The sequence below is a fragment of the Poecilia reticulata genome, linkage group LG7, assembly GCF_000633615.1.
Source record: "Poecilia reticulata strain Guanapo linkage group LG7, Guppy_female_1.0+MT, whole genome shotgun sequence".
NCBI lineage: Eukaryota > Metazoa > Chordata > Actinopteri > Cyprinodontiformes > Poeciliidae > Poecilia > Poecilia reticulata.
The window spans coordinates 1,083,041-1,104,860 of NC_024337.1; the positions used below are offsets into that span (position 1 = coordinate 1,083,041).

Consider the following 21,820-nt stretch of genomic DNA (forward strand, 5'->3'; position numbering starts at 1 on the left):
AAAAAAAAAAAAAGTTTCAGAGTTGTCACTGAAGTTACTGAGTAAGAGTGAACTAAAATACTACTTAGAAAATGCATGTTAAAATCTGAATACTCTCTTGAAAATGTGCAGCTGAAATTAATTTAAACTACTAGCAGGCAAAGCACCGTGTTCGCCTAATATCTGCACCAACAGTAATACAAAAAATGATGCATATTAGAGGCATTAGTTTATAAAAGTCGAGGCAAACATAAATTTACCATTTTAAAAACAAAAAGCAGCGGGAGGATGTAACTTCATAACCTAATTTTCTAAGCAGAATCTCAGAGGAAAAAAAAGAGAAATTACGTTGTATAACGCAGGAACAGATTATAGCAGCCAAGTGGAAAAATTCATTTTAACGTGGATTATAATTATGAAACAGCAAAGGTAGATGTCATATTTTCGGGATTCGGGAAATACGTGATTTGTACCATTTGTTCTGTGGTTTTTTTATGTGGGTCGGTGCCACTTAAACGGCTGTAAAGCGAAGCTTTTGGACTTTAATCTGACTGACTAGTTGTGTGGTTTGGATTGGGCTGAAGCGTTGCTTCTCTCGGCTGTTCTTAAATTACAGTGCTCGGTATCGCTTCGACTGCATGTTAAATGTATTTTATATAATTGTCACATAAAAAAACGGTAAGGAGTTGCCTAAAAATAATTTCATACTCCGTATAACACAAACGCATCAACACACGTGCCGAATCGCTGCCTCTTTTCTCAGCCTGTTCCCGTAGCAGTGGATTTCCTCCGGTATTATTTTCCTCCAACAAATTATTCCAGTAGACGAAGAACGTACAGCTCCCTTTTAACCTCCATCTTCCCATTTCTGACGCTGGATCTTCAAYATCCTCAAGCTTTGAAATAGCAGGCAGCTACAAACCSTGTGTTAGCTGTAGTGGCTAAGTTTTGGCTACAGTCCACTGTCGCCTTGATATCAGCAGGAAAATGAAAAAAACTAAGCACTGGATGGTACCGGCTAATTACTGGACACAACGGCACACCACAAAACTCGATTGTTGCACCAGTAGCTCACAGATATTTTAAGTTTTGCGTCTTTTTCATGGTACAGATCTTGCAGCTTTGGCTAAAACAATAGGAGCAAGCAGGACCCGGAACCAATCTATGTGGCATAAATTCAAACGGAAATACGTCACCACCTCTCGTGGCACATACCCCATTATTTGGTTTATCCATTAAATAGACATAAAAGATAAATATATGTATATTATTATACAATAATTATTCATGTAATCATCAAGATACAAAAACTCTATTTTATAACTTTCCACAACGATGTGTCTTTCAGGGAATATTTGACCCTTGGGCCAGAGTTTCATTTGTGAAGTCAGACATTGACATTCATGTTAGAGGTCATCTATGAAGTTGAGGTCAGGACAATCATGTTCTTCAACAAGAAATTCAATAATTTATGTTTTTTTTTGTAAGTTTCATGTAGTAGAGCACAGTCATTTTGGAACTGGAAGTGGACAAAACTCTTCCCAGAACAATGGACTTGAAAATGTCCCGGATGTTGTGGAATGCTGAAGCAATAAGTTCCTGTCCTGGATTCTTTTTGATCGATTATAACAACAGAACTGCAGGGGAACGAGTAGGTAGAGCTAAAGTATAATTTCACTTTAGGTTTTACATGACCTACCTCTTCAACACTGTCGTTGGTGCTGTTTGGACATTTAAGAGACTCCAAACTTTTTGTCATGTGGACCAAAAGTAGTTGCGGGCCAAAAAAAAAAACTAAAATCAAGCAAATAAAGTGGTCCAATTTTATATCTTGTAGGAAATGTTTTTGTATTTAATTGAACAAGTTTATTCTCAGAATAAGAACAGGATTTAGGTCATTTACTTGCTATATGTAGCCAAGTTTAAAAAATCAGATATAAGCTGATTTGAGTGCATTATGATTATCTGGATTAATATGGTTCTACTTATTATAAAAATTTGGTTATAAAAAGACAAATACTTTGTGCTGTACTTAGCATTTCCTTTGTAAGATAATTATGTGGGTAATAATTTAACCCTACTACAAATAAAAAGCATCAATCTGCATCAGCCTCCTGTGCTGGACAGGTTCGATTTGCAGCGATTTTTAATTCCACTTGGGGGCCGCACAAAATCAGTCCAAGGGCCACAAATGGGCCTCACTTTGAACACCTGTTTTCTTGTAGCCTTTTTCTAACTTACTTAGACCCATCCAACTCTACCTTATTTGAATGGCAACGTTTCTTGTTCCCCACTTTGAAAAGTAGTTGTGTTGGCCACTGTATCACTTAATGCACATTATCCCAATAAAGTAGTTGCATTTTAATAGTAATTTCTTGGCAGATCAATAAACCAGGTATCAATAACTGTATTAAAAATACTTACGTGTATGATTTGTTACAATCCTTGACACAAAAATGACACAATTGTGCTTTCCCAGAATTAACTGTGAACAACCCTCACAAAAACAAAAAAAATCCACTCGTCAGTAAAGACTGGCTGAAACCTAAAACCAACAAGAGTGTTGAAATTTCAGCAGTCATATCTTAAAAAAAAGAGGATAAATGCTGTTCTCCTTGGCGAAGAATAATAGAGGGCATGCCAGCAGAGAAACGCTCTGAGAAGCTTAGAAGAATAGTCAGGCTAGAGTCTAATATCTAGCTACAACGTGAGAGACAGTGTACCTACTTTTATCACTTACTCCTGTCAAACCCTTGCATTACCGTTTGCAGCTATTCTAAGCCTGGTTGGATTAGAGCGAGAGATGAATGTCTTGTGTAAGCCTGCCAGACTCCCAGTCCAAGATATTAAGAGCTTCTGTCTCTGCTTCCTCTCAAATCATTTCCTCTGCTGTTAGTGCCTCTGCATCAAGTCATTTGGGATAAGTGTCAGATTAATGCTGAGTAAGAAAAGAGACCTGCATATTGAAGAAGTCAGTGGTAATGCATGGGAAGGTGATGTACTCTTCAGTCCTTGTACTGTGGAAGGGTGACTAAGGTTTGCTTCTGTGATTGGCATCGCTTCACTGCAGAATTGAAATGTCTGTCGCAATTGTCTTGATAATGACTCCTTCGGGGAGTTCTGGCATTCCCGTCATTTAGTAGCCATTCAAATAATCACTTGTAAAACACATAGAGCTATGTGTGCAGAATTTCATAATGAATTTCCTGGGGAGAAGAATGTGTTTGATTGGCGTAACTTGGTCATTTAGAATTTTGATCAGGGCTGGTAACTTTATTGGCATTGGTGGTGGCATTGCTGCTGATGTACAGAGTCTGGAAGAGAGTCACCAAGGCATGGAAAATACAAGGTTAAAACTATTTGGAGAGTACCAGGAGCAGCAGTGTCATGGTTGCCTTCACAGCAAAAAAGGTTTTCCAGATTTTATGCCATTTCGTCACTTTTAAAAAGCCTTGGAGATCACAGTGATTGTGCCATGGTGGTCATTGAAAAGAACAACTGAAAAATGGTGTGTTTATGTGTGGGATTCACTGTTGTTAGCTTTGTTGCCTTGCAGGAGCGCTAGATGGCTCAGTTGGTAGAGTGTGCACCACGTTCAAAGGCTGCAATCCTCAACTTAGTTGTCCTGGGTTTTATTCCCAGTCTTGGACCATTTGCCGCATGTCTTCCTCCTGCTTCTCCACACTATTCCCTGTCCCTCTACTCTTCATTAAACACCAGTAGTTCCAAAAAAGAAAAAGAAGAACAAAGAAAGCCTGGGTTGGAATCTTTCTGCAGTTTGCATGTTCTCCTTGTAAGCATGCATGTTTCTCTCTAGGCACTCTGGCTTTCTTCCGAAATTCACAACCCTATATGTCAGATTAATTGGGGACTCTGAATCGCCCTGAGGTGTGAGTATGCTTAGACGGTTTGTTTGTCCTGTGTTGCCCTGGGGAGACAGTCAAGTTTCACTTTGCCTCTGACCCACTGACTGCTAAAAAAAGGCACCTGCCACCCTGGAAGAATACACAGGTTAGATGGGTAGATGGGTGTAACAACATTTGCATCCCACATACTTGAAGCAGTGCTTCTGTTGTAAAAGTCTTTTTTTTTTATGGAAGATATCACCAGACACTTAATTTAGTAGACTTTACAAGTACCTGGTTGAACCCCAGTGTGTTACCAGAAGTACAATAATTCTTAGAACTGTAGATTCAACAATCTGAAACATTCCCCAGAGATTGACAAGAAACTATCTGTCACTTGCTTTTGGTTTAAGATCTGGTGACTTTGGAGGAGATTTAGGTAAAATGAACTCACCGTAAAGTTTAAGAAACCAGTTTTTGATGGTTTGAGTTTTGTGACATGGTGGATTACCCTGTAGGAAGTAAACATCAGAGTACAGATACAGTGTGGTCATGAAGGGATGGTTATGAACAATACTCAGGTAAGCTATGGTGTTCAAATGATGCTCAACTGAGGCTCACGATGGGTCAATAAACCCCCTACAATACCATTTACACCAGCACTGCGAACAAGACAGTGAACAGTGTGTTCCTGTTGCCTACTCCAAATTCTGTCCTTAACGTCTGAATGTTGGAGCAGAAGTAGAGATGCTTCAAATTCAGAGATGGTACTCTGTTTTTTGATATATTGCCTTTCTACCATGTTAAACCGGGGGAACTATTCCTGTATGAACTCAGCATTGTAGATGCTGGTACCTCACTGGACCATTTTTTTAGACCATTCTTGAGAGACGATTGTACATGAAAACCCCAGTAATTTAGTTGTTTCTAAAGTATCTTCAATCAGTAACTAACATGCCTTTTTCAAAGTTCCATAAATATCTATTATGATGCTCATTTTATGGTGAAATGCTCATATCTATTGAGTTGCTACCATGTTATTGGCTGATTCACTACAGTTGTTAACCAATTGACAAGGTACACATAATAAAGTGGGAGATGAGTGCAATCTTATCTTCCACTTTATTACTCAAAGTCTGTTGACAATGATATTCCTGAACGGCACCATCATCGCTTCAATGTTTTCAAAAGCTGTCCTTTGTTTATGATCTCTTCAAGATTTTATTTCAGGTTTTTATGTGATAGAGACTAAAGCTTATTTCCCAGAAGGGAGTGAGAAACCTTCAGAAAGACTCATGATAGGGATTCTTCTTAGCTATATTTCACTGTGGCACAAATAGCCCAGCAGCAGAGAAAAGTAGTGATCCTTCCGCAGAAAACTGACTCAGAGGCTGGAACTGACACTGTAAAACAAAGACTGTGTCAAGAGGTTGAGACGTCTTTAAGGGACACATCATAAATCTAATTTAAGTTTAGTAAAAAGACTCCCTTTGAGTTGCAGAGTCTCCTGTGATAAAGTCTTTACTTTCTCTATGAACCTTGTGATCTTGCCTCTGAGTCTATTAATCATTTTTGGATACACCAACATGTCATCTGAGTGAATTGGAGTTATTTTTCAGAGAGTAAAAATCCTCACTAGTTTGACCCACACAAAGTATGTTTTAACAAATAAAACAGTTTAGAATTATCAGGCACTTGTCATCAAAGGGGAAACCTGGAACTGATGCTGTGTGTACAAGAGTCGACATCACACAGTCCTACAGCCTTCACTTTCTTCAAGAACATCCTCTTTCTTTACCGCTCTCATTTTTCCTTAACTGTTCTTATACGCTAAGCACAAAATCATGGAACATAGATCTTTAGAAAACTGTTTTATTTAATTTTTGCAAATAAAAACACATACCACTGTTTGTGCTTAGAAGTTGTATTTGTCACAATTTTACGATGTACTTTAACCACATTAATGAACAATTATCAACAAGACAATCTCCCGTATCTTGAAATGAAAGTAGTTATAGTTTAGCAAGTTTAAGCAAAATGCAAAGTAAATGTTCCCTGTAACTTCTGGCCAAAGTTTCTTTGTCATTTTCTGTTGTTTTTCTTTCACAGTGGTGGAACCCCACTAACAGTGAGTGGGACCAACCTAGCAACCATCCGAGAACCAAAGATCAGGGCCAAATATGGGCAGGCTGAGTCTTTTCATGTGAGTCCAGCATCACCGACACAAATGATTTTCAAAGCCGATCTTGTGAGAAGGACAAGCTCATAATTTAGCTCATAATAATTTCATAATTTAGTTACACAGGTGAATTAATGCACTTACATATAGATTACAAACCCACCAAAGTATGCTGCAATTGCATCATAGAATCCATTTTCTAGATAAGCGCTTATGTAAAATAACCAAGACAAGCTTGAAAAACAGGCTGGAGCAAAAAATCCTCTTCAATGTCATGCTCTGCTTATGTCACATTTTCTCTTTTAACCAGCAGTGCAGACATGCACTGTAACACTACCTCAGGCCATTGGGGTTTGCAAATGTCACTTTGCCACATAAGTGTGTCGTACAATCCTGAGAAATGTGTGAAGGAGAATAAGAAGGTTTGTACACAGTGATGGACCAGGACCAAAGTAATGAATTACTGTGATGTGGATGGAAAATGGTGTGTTAGAAAATAAAAACTTGACAACAGTTGTTGTTGTTATCACCTCCCCTATTGAGTCAAAACTTTGTTCATCCAGCTTTTTACTCTGAAAGTCATAGAGGGTATATCACTATCACTATGCAAATATATAGTAAATAAAAAAATCTCAGTTCTTATTTTTTTCTGTACTCATAAAATAATAAAAAATACTTTCTAAGCAGCTTTTAAAAGTGTTGACTTCCTAATGGGAAGAGGCAAGTTAATCCACAGCATCACCTCTGTTATTCTGTAATCTGAACCTCAGCTCGGGTAAAACATTTTAATCGAGTTAATTACAGAGTCTGTAATTAATTGCATTTTAATAGAAAATTATATATTTACAAAATAACCAGCATTTTACATTCAAAAACTCTTTTTGCTGCTAAGTTATTGAATAAAAAAACGTATGAGTTCAACAACAAAGATATTGATTGATGCAAAGGGCTTTTATGTTTATTCAGCGTCAAATGTTTTAAAACCTCTGATCATTCATGGAAGTTCTTTGAAAATAATTCTTTAGAAATGTAAACTATGGACGCTGGCATTATCATCGAGGACATCTGTGCTGCTGCTTAGCATTTTGATGCTATTTAATGTTGAATAGTTCTGGTGATGCGCTAAATTCTTTCAGCACAGCTTGAACACAACAATAGACTTTTCCAGCATCCCATCAGATTGCTATTTAAGCAAAAATTAACTCCCAGTTGGCCGAGAGAAGCTGCTTTTTCATTTTGCATCAGATTCACAGGCGTACCAGAATCAGGTGAATACAAAGGTTCCAGTCAGAAGCTGTATATGTAAAAAAAAAATAAATGCTATTAAATGCATTAATATTTTTACTGTGTTAAAATCTATGTAATTAATTAATTTGTTGAAGTTCTGTCCTACTAAAAATGTGTGCTTTTCAGATGCAAGCCCCTCCTTCTGCTCAAATTAAAATACAGGAAATCTTCTAAATACTTGGCAGGTCAAAATGTAGTTCAGTCCCACACAAAACATGTAAATGGGCTGTTTTTCCATTAAACATAGAATTGCACAAATTAAAATTACAAAAAATAACTTTGCTTAATGGAAACACTGCAAAACACTTGTGTTTTTTGATAAAAGTTTTCACGCTAAGATGAGATGTTTTTTTCTCATCTATATCAAAATAGATGTATTTTGCAAAATTGCAATGGAAACATATTTTTTCACTTCACGTGATCAACAGCCGGATGTCACTACTGGTGAAAACCACATAGAAATTGACAGAAAGTGAGTTGTATTTCTGTTAATTTCTCTACTATAATTTGTAACTGCTTAAATGTGTCATTTCCATGATTTTAAATGACTTATTGCATCAACTAACTTGTTCATGTGTGATTTCATTTCCCTTGCAAAATTGTGTTGTTTTTTTTAGAAATAAAAATGTGTAGAAAACCCAATTTATTGATAAGTATATCAATAAAAAAATAATCAATAAATTATGTGGTGCTTGCAACATATCTCCCTCCCACCCTCCACCTGTTCTGGTGCCGCCCTGGGCAACTGCCCATATGGGCCATCACTGTTACAAACCAAGGAGAATTTAGTAAAACGTGCGAATGGAAGAATACAACTCAAAGCCTCTTAAATCCCAATGCAACATAGAAAAGTTTCACGTCTTAATGTCAGCAAAATGTGAAAAAGTTCAAGGAGTGTGAAAACTTTTAAAAAGCACTGTAGAGATAATCTATAAAGAACCTTCACAAAAACTTTGATGATTGTGGCTAATAGTCGTCAAGGCTGAGAAATGAACTTTAAACAACTCTGAAGCACTTCAACCTGCAGCTGAAGATGGGACTTATTGATGCAGACAGCCTCCACAATGCTTCCCACACAGCCTTTCTGTTAAAGTGCTACACTTAAAGGACAATGCTGATGCTATTCAATGTTGAACGTCATTTACAACTAATCACGCTTACATTTCTCCCCATCTGTCAAACAGCTGTGGCCCTTTTCGCTACGTTCCATGACAGTATAACGATTAGCTGACAAAACCTTTCTGCTCTTTTTATATCATTATGGCATCACTTTGGCTTCGGCTGTTCTAATCAGGGCCAAATAGAACGACTTCTTTACCGTAAGCAAAAAACAAACAAACAAACAAACAAACAAAACCACAATGTAAGTGTTTGGTGAAATTTGTCATCACCACACAAGCAACAGGAGCACCGGCCTCAAAGCCGGCTGGTCGTGACATCTTGTATTCATGTATTCTCCAAAGCAATGATGTAAATACTCCCAGATACAAGCAAAGGAGCAGAGCCGTTATTAACAGTTGATCATAAATTTGCAACCAATTTCCATTTCCAATGGGTCTAACAGCGCCGTAGTTTCACAGGGCATTGCCTTACAAAAAGGTTTGGTTATTATACCCAACAGATTCATTTTAGCAGAAAATTACAGCCTGCATGTTGATTCCAAGTGTTTTTGAAAAGAGGCTAGGGCTGCTTGCTTTTTATTGGCGTGGGAGCGTTTTAAAAATAGACTAAGATTGAATATTTACAACCGCAATCAGTTTCAGTTTTCAAATTGAATCTTATTTTTTCTCAGAACTGCACCGTGTACAACAACTCTGTGATGGTGTGCCTCGCTCCATCAGTAGCGGATTCCGAGCTGAGCTTTTCCGACACCGGCACCGGCCCGGATGAGATCGGCTTCTACATGGACAACGTGAACTCTCTGGTGGTGGTCAACGAGACGTTCAGCTACTACCCGGACCCCATCTTTGAGCCGCTGAGTCCGTCCGGCATGCTGGAGCTCAAACCCACATCACCACTAATACTGAAGGTCAGAAATGCACCAAAAATCACTTCCATGGATCTTTATTACTAGTTACTTGAGATTTTGTCCATGGATTTCACATTGAACTGTCGAGGTAATTTTTTTTCAAACAAGATTTGAACAATACAGTTCAAACTCATAAAATACTTTTATTAACCCCGAAGAGAAATGAAATGTTGTTATAACTTGTATGATACAAATTTCTTCAAAAGTTGTTGTAGATGTTGATGACTGTAGGCAGGAAAAATCTCCTGTAGCAGTGTGTGTTACAGTGGTTCAGAAGAAACATCTGACTGAAAACTCTCGTTACATAACATTGTCATGAAAGGAGATAGAAGAATTGATATCTTACGTATAAATATTGTCATTTCTAGATTTATTTTATTATTATTATTTACCTGCACCAGTATCCCTTGTACATATGTGTATGTATTTATAGTTATACTTATAGATTTTCAAATTTTGTCCAATGACAACACAGTAAGTTTAAGTAATTTTCCAAAGCAGCTCTGAAGTCATTCACTGGGACTTTTCTTGTGCCAATCCAGGAACAGCATTCATTTTTCTTGAAGCTGATTGGTTGTTTCTCCAAGAATGGAAATATGGAAAAACCTCCATGTTAACTTCTACAGGGCAGCTAAGATAGTTTCCGCCAATTAATGCATATTAAAGGGATAGTATTATGTAAAATCAGCTTTTTTGAGCTTTACATCATGTTATATTGTTATTCCCTTCTCAAAAACATAAAATGAGTGTTGTTTTGATTCTTCCATGCACTCCAGATCAACAGTATTTCCTTGACTAAAACTTCTTTTTTGCTATTTTTGCTTTTAATAGGATTCTGATACATAAAAACCTGTCTCTTTATACTGCTGCTGTTGATGGACGTTTTTCAAAACATTATTTTTCTTTTAAAAATCAAACATATATTGAACATTTTCTGTAATGCAAACTGCGAAACTGACTTAGACTAACAAACAGAAAGACACACTCATGTTTTTTTTCTTTACAAGATGGAGGGGGGGAAAGCTCTTAAGTGTGTTTACAAGGTCCCTTAGGGGAGAGAAAAGAAAGTCTTTTTAATTCATAAATGGAAGCTGAAAGCAAATGCCCACACCTTCCAAGGCCGGCTTGTGTCCTTCAGCCACTTCCCTGAATACAGTTCTCCTCTGCAGCCTGCAGGCCTCTTAAACAGCAGCCTTTTCAATTTGTGTAATTAATTTGTAGTGCTACAAGGGCAGCGTGGAGGCATGTAGGTCTGCGTTCTGGGAGATTTGGATTAAATTGGTTTTCAGTTTCATTAACGGAAAATTAACATGAGTAAGAAAAATTCATTGGTAATTTTTGAGCAGCGTGTGGGTCTGTGTCTTATCTCTGAGTTCCCCTGAAACGTTGGCCTAAGGTGGGATTAAAGCAACTAGATGGATGTTTTGGAGGACTTATATAATCCACAAAAGCATTTTTATTCCTCAAACTTTTCTACTTTCTGGTAAAGTTACAAACTTTTTTTGTATTTTATTGGACTGACCAACAGAAATTAAAGGTAAGAGCTGCAAAACCTTTTGATGTACCAGGTTTCTGTGTCTGGAGATTGGTATTTTCAACCTCTGACTCTTGCCACAGATGCTTAACTGGATGCAGTTTGAGACTTTGACTGAGCCATTTTAATGTATAAATATACCGGAACAATTTTGTTCTTTCTCTGGACAAAATGTACACAGAAATTTGTTTTTGTAACAGTTTGTAACAGTTTAATATAATGATTACTTCAATGTTAATGAGTAGCCAAATTCCCTCTCTAAGTACCTACGTCCAGCGCAGTACAGCTTTGTCTCCCCTCAAATTTTATGTCTTTAAAACCATGCTGATCCAGAAGCCTTCAAATTAAATAGTAATTCACCAACAATATATAATTGCAAATATTATCTGAGGTCCCTGAAAAACTTAGTCATAGTCCTGCATCAAACACTCCTTGGGTCCCACTCGGCAGCCACACACACTACAGATGGTAAGATTAACCAGAAGTTGAACTTAAGGCTAGTGATACTTCATCAAGTTATTATTCAAGTAAAAGTAAAACTACTCTTAAATGTACATATTTTTCTAATATTTTTCTCCAGTAACCCACCTCTACAGACAACATGTGAATCCCATGACAGCATAGAGTAAGTTCAAAAGTAGAATTGTTAAAAAATGCATCTGTGTGCCGAATGAAGGGAGAACTTCATTTAAAGAACAAGTTATTTAAAGTAGCTTTGGCTGTTATCTTACTCTTGGCAGCCACTCAAAACATTTCTCAACAAAACCATGATGACACAGAAACTTCACAAAACATGACCAACTCAGACCTAATGCCTGAAGTCCCGTAAATGCAACATACAGCAGAAAAAGCACTCAGAATGAGGTTCTGGGATGTTTAGTTTGAAATGGCAGGAGTGGACACTTTCAAAGATGATCAGGAAGGTGAACAATATTTTTATTTTGACAGATGAGATGAAGGACAAAATACGTATCTTTTCTTAGAAGAGACAGTGACAGTAAACAGTTTTTAAGTGTTTTTGTTTGACTATATTTACATTCTGGAGATTTCACATACTGCCACTACTTTGCCCCTTTATGTAGTCTTTTCTAGATGACCCAAATAACTGACAAAAATGACAAGTGAGCACATGAATCATTTTACTTCCAAAAAAACCTAACCTAACCAAAACTTTATGTACACAGACATTTATTACAGTATAGAACACTTTAAAACATATTTATTTTTGAAGCCCTTTTAATGTCGTCCAGAGCGCTGCATTTGCGTTGAATTCCCCTTTTTAATGCATTTATCTTCTCGATAGATAACGAATTAGAAAGATAAAACAGGATAGATAAAGAGTCATCAAAGAGTGTGTTACGCAGCTTATTTCCATGAAGAGACTGAAAGCAGCGTAACCGTTGTAATTTATTTCTTAAAAGATCATTTATTTGCAAAGAGCTTCGCGGTAATTGCCAAATCTCCTGCTTGGCTTGTTGGCGGAACTGCTTACCCAGTGGAAGCGCTGATGAGATGGACAAAAATGCAATTTGGAGAGATGGGATGTGGCGGTATTTGGTGAGGAGAGGGGGGTGGCGCACTTTGCTTGCCACGCAATTAATTTCTAATTTTTAGTGTTTCAGTTTGTATTTTGAGGGTTCGGGGAGCGAACACATCCATTTGATCCTGTTGTTTCTTAAGCGTTTCCTGTGTCCCCGTGTGTGTTTTGGAGAGTTTGTGTGCAGCAGCAGCTCAGTGTGTGGCAATAACTCAGTGGCTTGTGTGGTTTTGAAGATGCATGCAGGGTGGTTGCGTGTGTGGGCGTGGGTGTGGGTGTGTGCATGTGTGGGCGTGGGTGTGTGTGTGTGTGTGTGCGTGTGTGTGCGCGTGTGCGTGAGTGTGTGTGTGTGTGGGTGTGTGTGTGTGTGTGTGTGTGTGTGTGTGCGGGGGTGTGCGTGTGTGTGTGTGTGAGTGATTGCAAGATGGAATGGGATGCATGTTTACAGGGTTGCGGAGCAGGGCTGGGTGTCAGCAGCCTGCAGAGATGATGGGATTGGAAAAAGGAGTCTGCCTTTGCGTCCCACTGCTAAGTCAGCGGGAGACATGGCAGCTATCTCCTCGCTCTCCATTTCCGTCCAACTCACTAACTCCGATTCCATGCTCACTACCTTTCTTCTTTACTCAGAGCAAAGCCTGTTCCTCTCCCGTTCATCTTTTCCTCCTGATGGTTTCTTCCAACATTTCCAAATGGTTTTCTTCTCTTTGCAGTCATCTCTCCCTCTTACTGTTTTTGGCTTGACAAAACTAACTAAATCCTCCATTGCTGTCAATGTGTGGGTAAAGTCACATTTAATTTTTGGGGAAAATATATGTTTGAATGACGCATTTAAGCTAAAAAAAAATAGCTTTTTAAGGGTTTTTTCAATTTCCATGACAGAATTTAGAACTGCATTTTTCTTTAATATGCGCCATGAATCAGGAAACTCACTTTCATTTCAAGCCACAAAATGTCCTCAAAGAGCTGATTGAAGCACAAAACAATTTATAAAATTGTCCATGAACAAACTGTTAAAATATAGTCGTCTCTGCATTTTATGAGAACCTCTTGAAATAAAATTATATCAAACATCTCTCTCCCTTGATGTAATTTTAGCAGAATACAGATAAAACTACAGTGATTTGATAAAATAACATTTAAGCACACAATAGTAATATTGTGTTTCTAACCTCTAGAGGGTCACATAAATACTTCTGGCAGGCCAAATTTAAACCTCGAACCTTGAATTTGACACTTGATTTAAAACCGGGCATGTTTTCTATATTTTATATTTATACCAAACATAATTCAAAGTGTTTCCAGAAAATCAAATGCAAAGATAAGACCAGAAATATTTAAAAGTAATTATAGAAAAGTAAACATTTGGTAAAATGCAATTACAATTTTACAGTTACAAGAAAGCTCAAGGACACAACTATGATTTCAGTCCTGATTAAAGGAACCAAAAGTTTCTGCGCATAAGAAGCTAAATGCTGCCTCCCTCTCTTTAGTTCTAGTACTACTGATACTGGTCCAGTTACTGATACTGGTCCAGACAGATAAACAGAAACTTTATCTACCCCTGTGGGATTTCCTTCAGGGAAACTGTCATTCCCGTCTCCCATACAGCTCTCTTAGATATATATCTTACTTTTAGATGATTTGTACCACACAAGAACTCTCAGATACATTTAGACTGCCTGGTCATTCATTTTCTTCAAGAAAATCAAGGCTTTATAACCTGTCTTTTTACAGACAGGAAGTAAGTGTATTGGTTTAAAGGACACAAATTATTTGCTGAATTATCCTGGTGTTAGTTAGATCTTTGGTAACGTCATATTAAATCCTGGTTCAAACCTATTAATGTTTAAAATGTACCTCTGTGTTGCTTTTTGATATAATAGTTCCTTATTTCAGCTTCCACATTTATTTGTGTTTTACTGCAATAAATACTCACTTCTTGCAATAGTCCTCCATGAACTTCATCATAGTTTCAGTTAAAAACTAGCCCTTTGCTTTTTGAAATAAACCCTATATATTTGACCAGTTTTTAGTTTTTATCATTGGAATTTGTACCATACAGAAGAATATAGACAATCCTGTCCTGGAAATGAAATTTAAAAGAGCCGTTATGCTGTCAGTGATTTGTTTTATTGAGTGGAACAAGACAGAATTATATCATTTACTGAAAAATACTAGTCATTATAAAGTCTTATTGTTCACCAGAAACTAGGCTCACAGGTGAAAGTGAGTTCAAAAAGAACCGCAGGTTCAAACTGAGTTTTTTCTCTCAGTTTGTAGCTCAGTAAAATACTTAATAATCATAAATATGTTCACCTTTCACAAATGTCCCAGTTAAAGTACGGCTTTGACAAATGGGCTGCGTTCTGCTCCTGACTCTCTCCCTCCTCTGTGTTTAGGGTCGTAACCTGATCCCAGCAGCGCCAGGTAACAGCCGCCTGAACTACACGGTGCTGATTGGAGAGACTCCCTGCGTCCTGACCCTGTCTGAAAGCCAGCTGCTGTGCGAATGGCCCAACCTCACCGGACAACACAAAGTCACGGTCAGTTCACAACTCTGTCACCGTCAAAAACACTCTACTTGCCAGTTTTGTTTTGTTTTTCTGTCCCAAACTGTCTAACCAAATGTTAGTGCTGTCAATTTAAAAAATTAATCACGATTAATCAGTATGCTTAACTTTGTTAGCATAACCAAAACTGCAAGAACCACAAATACTTGTAGTTGTGGTTCTTGCAGGGATGATGCCCCGAGCAAGCCCTGCCTTCTGCTGCACTCAACCAATTAAAATGCAACAGTTAAATGTTTTTGTGTTATTTTTTTGTAGCAAAATGCAGGTACTCAACAGCAACTACATAAAACCTGCTCCACTACCACACATACACACCAATAACTGACAGATAAAATATACTTTATTTTCTAGTACTTGGTTGCCCCGCCCTGGGCAACTGCCCAAATAGCCTATATCATAACCGATGCTGTACTCACGTTTTCAATAAACGTTTTAATGTCTCAAACCAAACATGTCTGAAGATTCTCAGTTTTCCAGATTTTTATATGCAGGAAGGTTTAAAGGGAGTCATTTTGTTTCGAACATTCATTTAGAAATGTATCTCTCCAATTCAGCACCAAAACATTGAGAAATGTTCAGCTTTTGCTGCTGTCTGCTGTCATGGAAAACTCTTTTTTTATGTCTCATCGTCTATTGCTGCTTGTGTGTCAAGTTCATAATCTGCTGCTGGGACAGAGGTAACCCTCCGCAGGAGAGAGGCTTTTAAGTCAAAATAGTAGTTCAATTAATCTCCATTTATGTAAAATTGATGCTTTAAACTTTTCAGATTAATCACATGCGTTAACACATTAACGTTGACAGCACTTCTAAATTTTCTTTGCAACCCATAAAATGCTCAATATCTTCTTTCCTCACATTATTTTCAGTTAAATGAACCTCCATTACCATTTAAGCAGATCATTTACCCTCTTTACTTCACATGATTCCACTTCCTGATGAATCTGGAAACGTTCCGCTCAGTCTCACCTCACCATGTTTTGTCGTTGAGGTATATAAATAATCCCATGTGTCTTTTTGAAACAATTCCTTATGACAGATTCAGGATATGCTCTGCTGCACTCACGCTGCAAGGCTGCTGTTAAATATGCTGCGCTTAATTAACACATTGATCCTCATTGGCTTCCAGGCAACCTGTTGCTGAAAATAAGTTCACTTTTAGGAGATAGAAACTTGATAAATGCGCCTTTTCTTTTATTTTTATTTTTTCATTGAACAACGTTTAAAGCTCAGGAGCTGCAGGAAGTTAATACTGAGTTTGATCAATTAAGTGGATAAGGAACTCATTTAGCTGTTCTTGTAATAATCTCTACTCTGAACCTGTGGAGACATGTTCAGAGCCATGTTTCTTTTTTTATCCACTGGGCATCTTGACTTCAACAGCAGTGCAGCCATCAGCAGTCCTCTGCTGCTGCTGGTTTTTACATTGGAGGCTTCCTTAATGCCATTTTCTCTGCTTTTTTTATGAGCTTCATTTAAGTATGATGATGGAGACATTTACTTATACACAGAATATAATGTGACTAACCTTCAGTAATCTCCAGCCAGGCACTTCTCCACCCACCGTCTACTCTAATAAGACTGTCACCCACTTCTCATCTGGATCAGCACTTAAAGTGATAGTTCACATTTTCTGACAGAGCTTTTATTTAAAGTGTTGTAAACAATGGGTTGGACCTAAGGACAGAGTTCTATGTGCTATTCCAAGCAAAACAGTTCATATTTCTTTAAGTTGCTTCCTCTCATTTTGTCACCACAAACTTCAATGGTTTTAACCTGACAAACCAATAAAAGTAGACCAGATCAGATCAGTGTTCTAGTTTTCCCACAGATTGTTGTTTAGCTTTCTGTTTGGACTCTGTAGTTTTAGAACATGAATGTATTTTGACCTAAATCATTCTGAGGTGCAACTTGCTGTTGGACATTTGCCCCTGTTTAATCCCATTTAATCGAACTGTAGTTTGTTTGTGTAGAAAGTTTGTTTCATTTCACATTCGGATGTGGATGAAAAACTCTGGTCAACCTGAAAACCTAGGTCTAAGGTCAGTTGAAATGAACTCCAGTGCGGTTCGAATGCATATGTGACCAGAGACCTGGTTCAAAAGCAGGAAGTGGGCTGCAGCGCACGGTATTCTGGGTAAATACAGGCAAGACAGGCATGTCTTGTGATAGAGACAGAAATTATTTGTGGTCTTTTACCAACAACAAAACTGAAATCCTACAACCACTAAAATGTGGCAGCTCTCCATTTGTTTACATTTCATGAAGACGGAAGTTGTACTCGGTGTCTTCAGAGGTTTTTGTGTTGTTTCACTCAGTGGTTCTTGGCGTAGCGCCCCCCGTAGCTGAGGGTGCTGAACAGGTTTATTTGAAAGGTTTAGTTTGTTTGAGACAGTGCAGTGTGAAGACAAACTGCAGCAGTTCATAATGTAATAGATTTTGCAATTTTAATTCCCAATTGAACCAAGTCTACTGGACTCTCATATCTGCAAATATCTTTTATCGTATGTTAGTGCAGTTCTAAGTATATGTACTATTATTTATAGTTGTGTAAATGAGGGGGAATCTGTGACTTAAACTCAACCTATTTGTTGTTTTTCAATAGTTATTGTTTGTAAAAATCATTCAGTCCCAAAATAGCAGTTCAGATGAATCAATAAAGGTATTCATACCTACTTCTAAGTGTTTGCAACTGTATGAAGTGTTTTAAAGTACACATTTTGACATTCCCTTAATGTCTGAAATTTATAATGCTGTGGAAATAGCCTTGTGGAAATGTCAGGCTTAAAAGTGCATCCTGTGGCTACTGTTCAGCTTTGCTTGTCTCGAGCTGTCTGCAGTACTGCGACTAAACTCCCTGATTCACTCTGACTGAAGCAGACCTTGGACATCACCGAGTTCCCCTTAGGAGCGTCTGCACCACTGAAGGTCAAACCTCATTCTGGCGACATGGCGCTCAGCGTGAATACATTTGGATTCCTCTTTTTAAATATCCCAAAAGTGCACTCAGTCAGCTCCCACTTCTCCATCCACAGCTTTTAAACTTATTACCAGTGTCCTCTCACAGTCATCTCACTATATCTTTATGACATTTACTCCATGCTAGCTACAGTCAATAAACCTAGAAAGCTACTGACAGCGCATCCGTGTAATTCAATATGATAGCTCTCAACGGAAGCAGCCAGCTCCAAGGTGGATTTCTCAAAGTTTTTCACACTCCTCCACTTTCCTGCTTTTTGAATGAAATGTCATGTTAAATATCGGAGCGATGCGATATGTCGGAGGGGGTGGTGGAGTTCTTTCGTGTGACAATAGCCATGGAAAAAAATAGAGCTGTCTGTTCCTATTTGCTCTTCTGTGTGTGTGCATGTGTGTGTGTGAGTGCAACTACATACCCTGTGTTTATGGCTTCCCTATGGTGTGTGTGCGTGTGTGTATGAGCACCCTGGTCTTTGTGGTGTATGTTGTGCAGGACACAGCTGTAGCAAAACATTATTCCCTCTACACAATGACCTACATACAGGGGACCCCAATGGGCGTCAATACGTACTGGCCCCAGGTTTGTGTTGTTGTACGTGTGTGGGTGTGTGTGTGTGTGTGTTTGCGTGTGTGTGTTTGTGTGTGTGTGTGTGTGTGTGTGTGTGTGTCGGTGCAATGTAAGAAATGTTGAATGTGTATCAGCTTGTCTTTGTGCATGCCCTCAGATGTTCAGCTGTGTGTTGGCAGCTGTGTGCCTCCCTTGAGTTTTTGAAGAAACTTGTTTGTTGTTTTGGCCTTCAGCTTTTTAAGTTCCTCTGCCAGTCCTTCAGTCTGTCAGTTGAATAAAAATAGACAAGCTACTAAAATATATCAACGCCTCCATGTTACTTAACCTCTTCTGAATTCATGTCATTTGATGTGTCACCTAATTGGTTTCCTTAACCATACCAGTGCCCCCATTCTAAGTTGTTACCTTACATTCTTATCGTTAGGGGACGTGTGAAGATCCTACCCTCAATCCAACCTTTTTCCTATCGCAGTATATTTGTCCTATAAGGTCACCTCTACAATAATGTAATCTAAGAAGCTATTTAAAAGGGAACTGCATGACCTTTGACTTGTCATGAAAGTCTGCAGCTGATTTAGGCTGCAAGAGGGGAAACAAGACTTTCTGCAGATAACTGGGAGACTGAATGGATTTTTATATCCTATATATTAGTGGTTCTCAGTCTTGGTAACTCTGAACCGACTGTCCTGCATGTTTTAGGTGTTTCTCTGGTGTTGCACGTCCGACTTAAACGATTTAATGATTAACAGGGTTCTGCAGCACTTTTTAAAGATCAGGTGTTTTGTACTCGATAAATTTCTAAAACAGTGGTTTGAGGTCTGGGATTATGATCCAGTTTTTCACAGCTTTCGACTTACATTCTGTAACTGTGCAGAGGTAGTAGAAACATACCACAAAAACTTGACCATCCATAGATTTGGCATAGTTTTACTTAAGAAGTTACATCAGGAGCTGCAGCACTGAGTAGCCTGGGACAGGACAAGACTACTCTACGAAGCACCATCCCAGAGGTTCAGGTTGAAGTGCTTAATCACAATCAAACAGTTTTTTTGTAGAACTCGTTTGGCCCTGATTTGTAAGGTAGAGTCCCCTCCCTAGGTAGAGAACAGAGTCCTGCCCCAAGTGGAGGGGTTTAAGTGTCTTACAGTCTTGTTCCCTTATTGTTTATCAATGAGGGAAAATGGAGTGGTATTGATAGGTGGATTGATGCATTATCCGCAGTGATGCGAGTGCTGTGCCGGAGACCTCTCGATTTTCTGGTCGATTTACATTCCCACCCGCATCTGTGGTCACCTGTTCTGGGTAGTTACCAAAGGAACAATTGTCACCCTCATGGTGTCTGGGCTCTCCCTTAGAAATAGGGTGGCTTGAACTTCTGGCTAGGATGGCTTCTGGACGCTTCCCTGGTGAGGTGTTTCAGGTACGTCCCGCCTGGAGGAAACCCAATGGAAGATCCAGGACACACTGAACTGTTTCACAACTGGCCTGTGAAGGCCTTGGGATTACCCCAGAAGAGCTGGTCTCTGGAGAGGGAAGTGTGGGTTTCTCAGCACAGATTGGTTACTAGTTCCAGGATTAGCCAAAAGATAATGGATGGATGGAATGGATGGTGGTGAAAAATGTGCAACAAATTGGACCTTTTTCCAAAGTTGCTCAATTTGTAGAATACAGAAGGCAAATTTCAGACTTTCTGAGCCTTAATGGGAACTCAGGCTGTTAGTTTCTCTCAGGACATAATTCCTATCAACACAGACTATTAGTTCCCTAGTCCTAAAAGGCCATTCTAATTGCCTTTGCTATTGCAAATTTAATTTGTAGCTATTGATTATATTGATATTGATGTAACAGCTTCTTACTTTTTCTCTTTTATATTCAGACTTTGTTAATGTCAACATGAAAGTGCTCTTACAAGAACTTCAAAGCTTATAATCACACTTCATTTGAATCGGTTATCAACCCCCTTGGGGGATATCTTGATTTGATGGATTTCAGTGACACACTGTGCATATATAAATGTAGTTAGTCAGAGAAAAAAAAACATCAGATGTGTTTGACTTTCCATAATTACCACGACTCCTTGGGGAGAGATTTAAATGCTGGTGATTACTTTGTTTGATTACTTATGCTGTGTGTGAATATATGCATAGTCTATATGTGTGTGTGTGGGTGGGGGCGGGGGGTGCGTGTGTGTGTGTGATGGGTAATCTTTTATGATGTTATTATGACATTAATGTCTGTTTCGTCCTGTACCACACTGCTTTATCCTTGTCCATATGCCCATCATTCACATTCTGACCTAAATCAGTTAAATTTGACAGTGATGTACGAGAACATTAACAAGAAAACATCTAACCCAAATACAGCACCGTCACAGACAGCTACCTAGAAGAGTACTGGGCAAGTTTTGAAATCTTTATTATCAAAGCCCTCTGAAGTTGCTCCTCTGCCCCCCTGGAGGCAGGAATCGAAAAGCTTTCCTACAAGAAATGTTCACAACGATGGAGGTGATGTAAGCCTTCGCAGTGCAAGCCTGTCAGAGATATCTGTTTAGCGTGACTACACAACAGATAAAAATTTAATGACCTTTGCTTTAGAGATCGGCTCGGCCAGTTTCTCTTTCATCAGATCAACAACTTTTGATCCTTTCAGACAACTTTGTCTGATGTCAAACAGGTGCTGTTGCAGAAATGAACCGAGTTTTTCTCTCTCTCGTTCTCTCTCTCTCTCTCTCTCTCTCTCCATGGATGGCACTAGTAGAGAATCAGAGTGGGTGGTGGAACAAGTCTGCATAGAAATATTCTAGCCCTTAATGGATGTGGTTGAGCTGCCTTTGAGCAATGCCATAAACTCTTGTCAACCGGTTCAGTTAGGCACAAGCAGAGGAACTACAATGAATCATAATGGTGCAGGTGACTGTTTTAATATTGAAATGAATATAAACCAACAGAATCAAAAAAAGTGGGTCCACATGCTGGTGTTGGAGATTTAGGGCCTCTTCACATCTTTTCACAATTGGATTGGTGTCAGGCTTCAGCGGCGTTTATTTTTGTCATTGCTAAAAGACTACAAACCATTTCTCCCTCTATCGCAAGACATGGATGTTTGTTTTGGTTGTACTTACCCAGAATGCCATGTGCTATAGTCCACTTCCTGCTTGTGGAGTGGTCCCCGAGCCAGACTTCACTTCAACCAAACTGAGACATAGGTTTTTTGGCAGGCCAGATTTTGCTTTTTTCATCCACATCAAAGTTTAATTGTGTATTGAAACGTCCCCAAACAAACCATCCATCCATCCATCCATTTTCTTCCGCTTATC

General features: G+C 38.6%; 1 protein-coding gene across 3 annotated transcripts in view; it reads left to right on the forward strand.

Moving 5' to 3' along the window:
* The window catches only part of LOC103466867 (plexin-A1-like), a 331,178-nt gene that overhangs the window by 268,555 nt on the left and 40,803 nt on the right, over nucleotides 1–21,820 (forward strand). For all 3 annotated transcript variants that reach the window (XM_008412750.2, XM_008412753.2, XM_017305775.1), the window contains exons 17-19: nucleotides 5,934–6,027; nucleotides 9,083–9,319; nucleotides 14,790–14,933. In XM_008412750.2, the coding sequence (XP_008410972.1) occupies nucleotides 5,934–6,027; nucleotides 9,083–9,319; nucleotides 14,790–14,933 (475 nt within the window). The remainder of the gene's footprint in view (nucleotides 1–5,933; nucleotides 6,028–9,082; nucleotides 9,320–14,789; nucleotides 14,934–21,820) is intronic.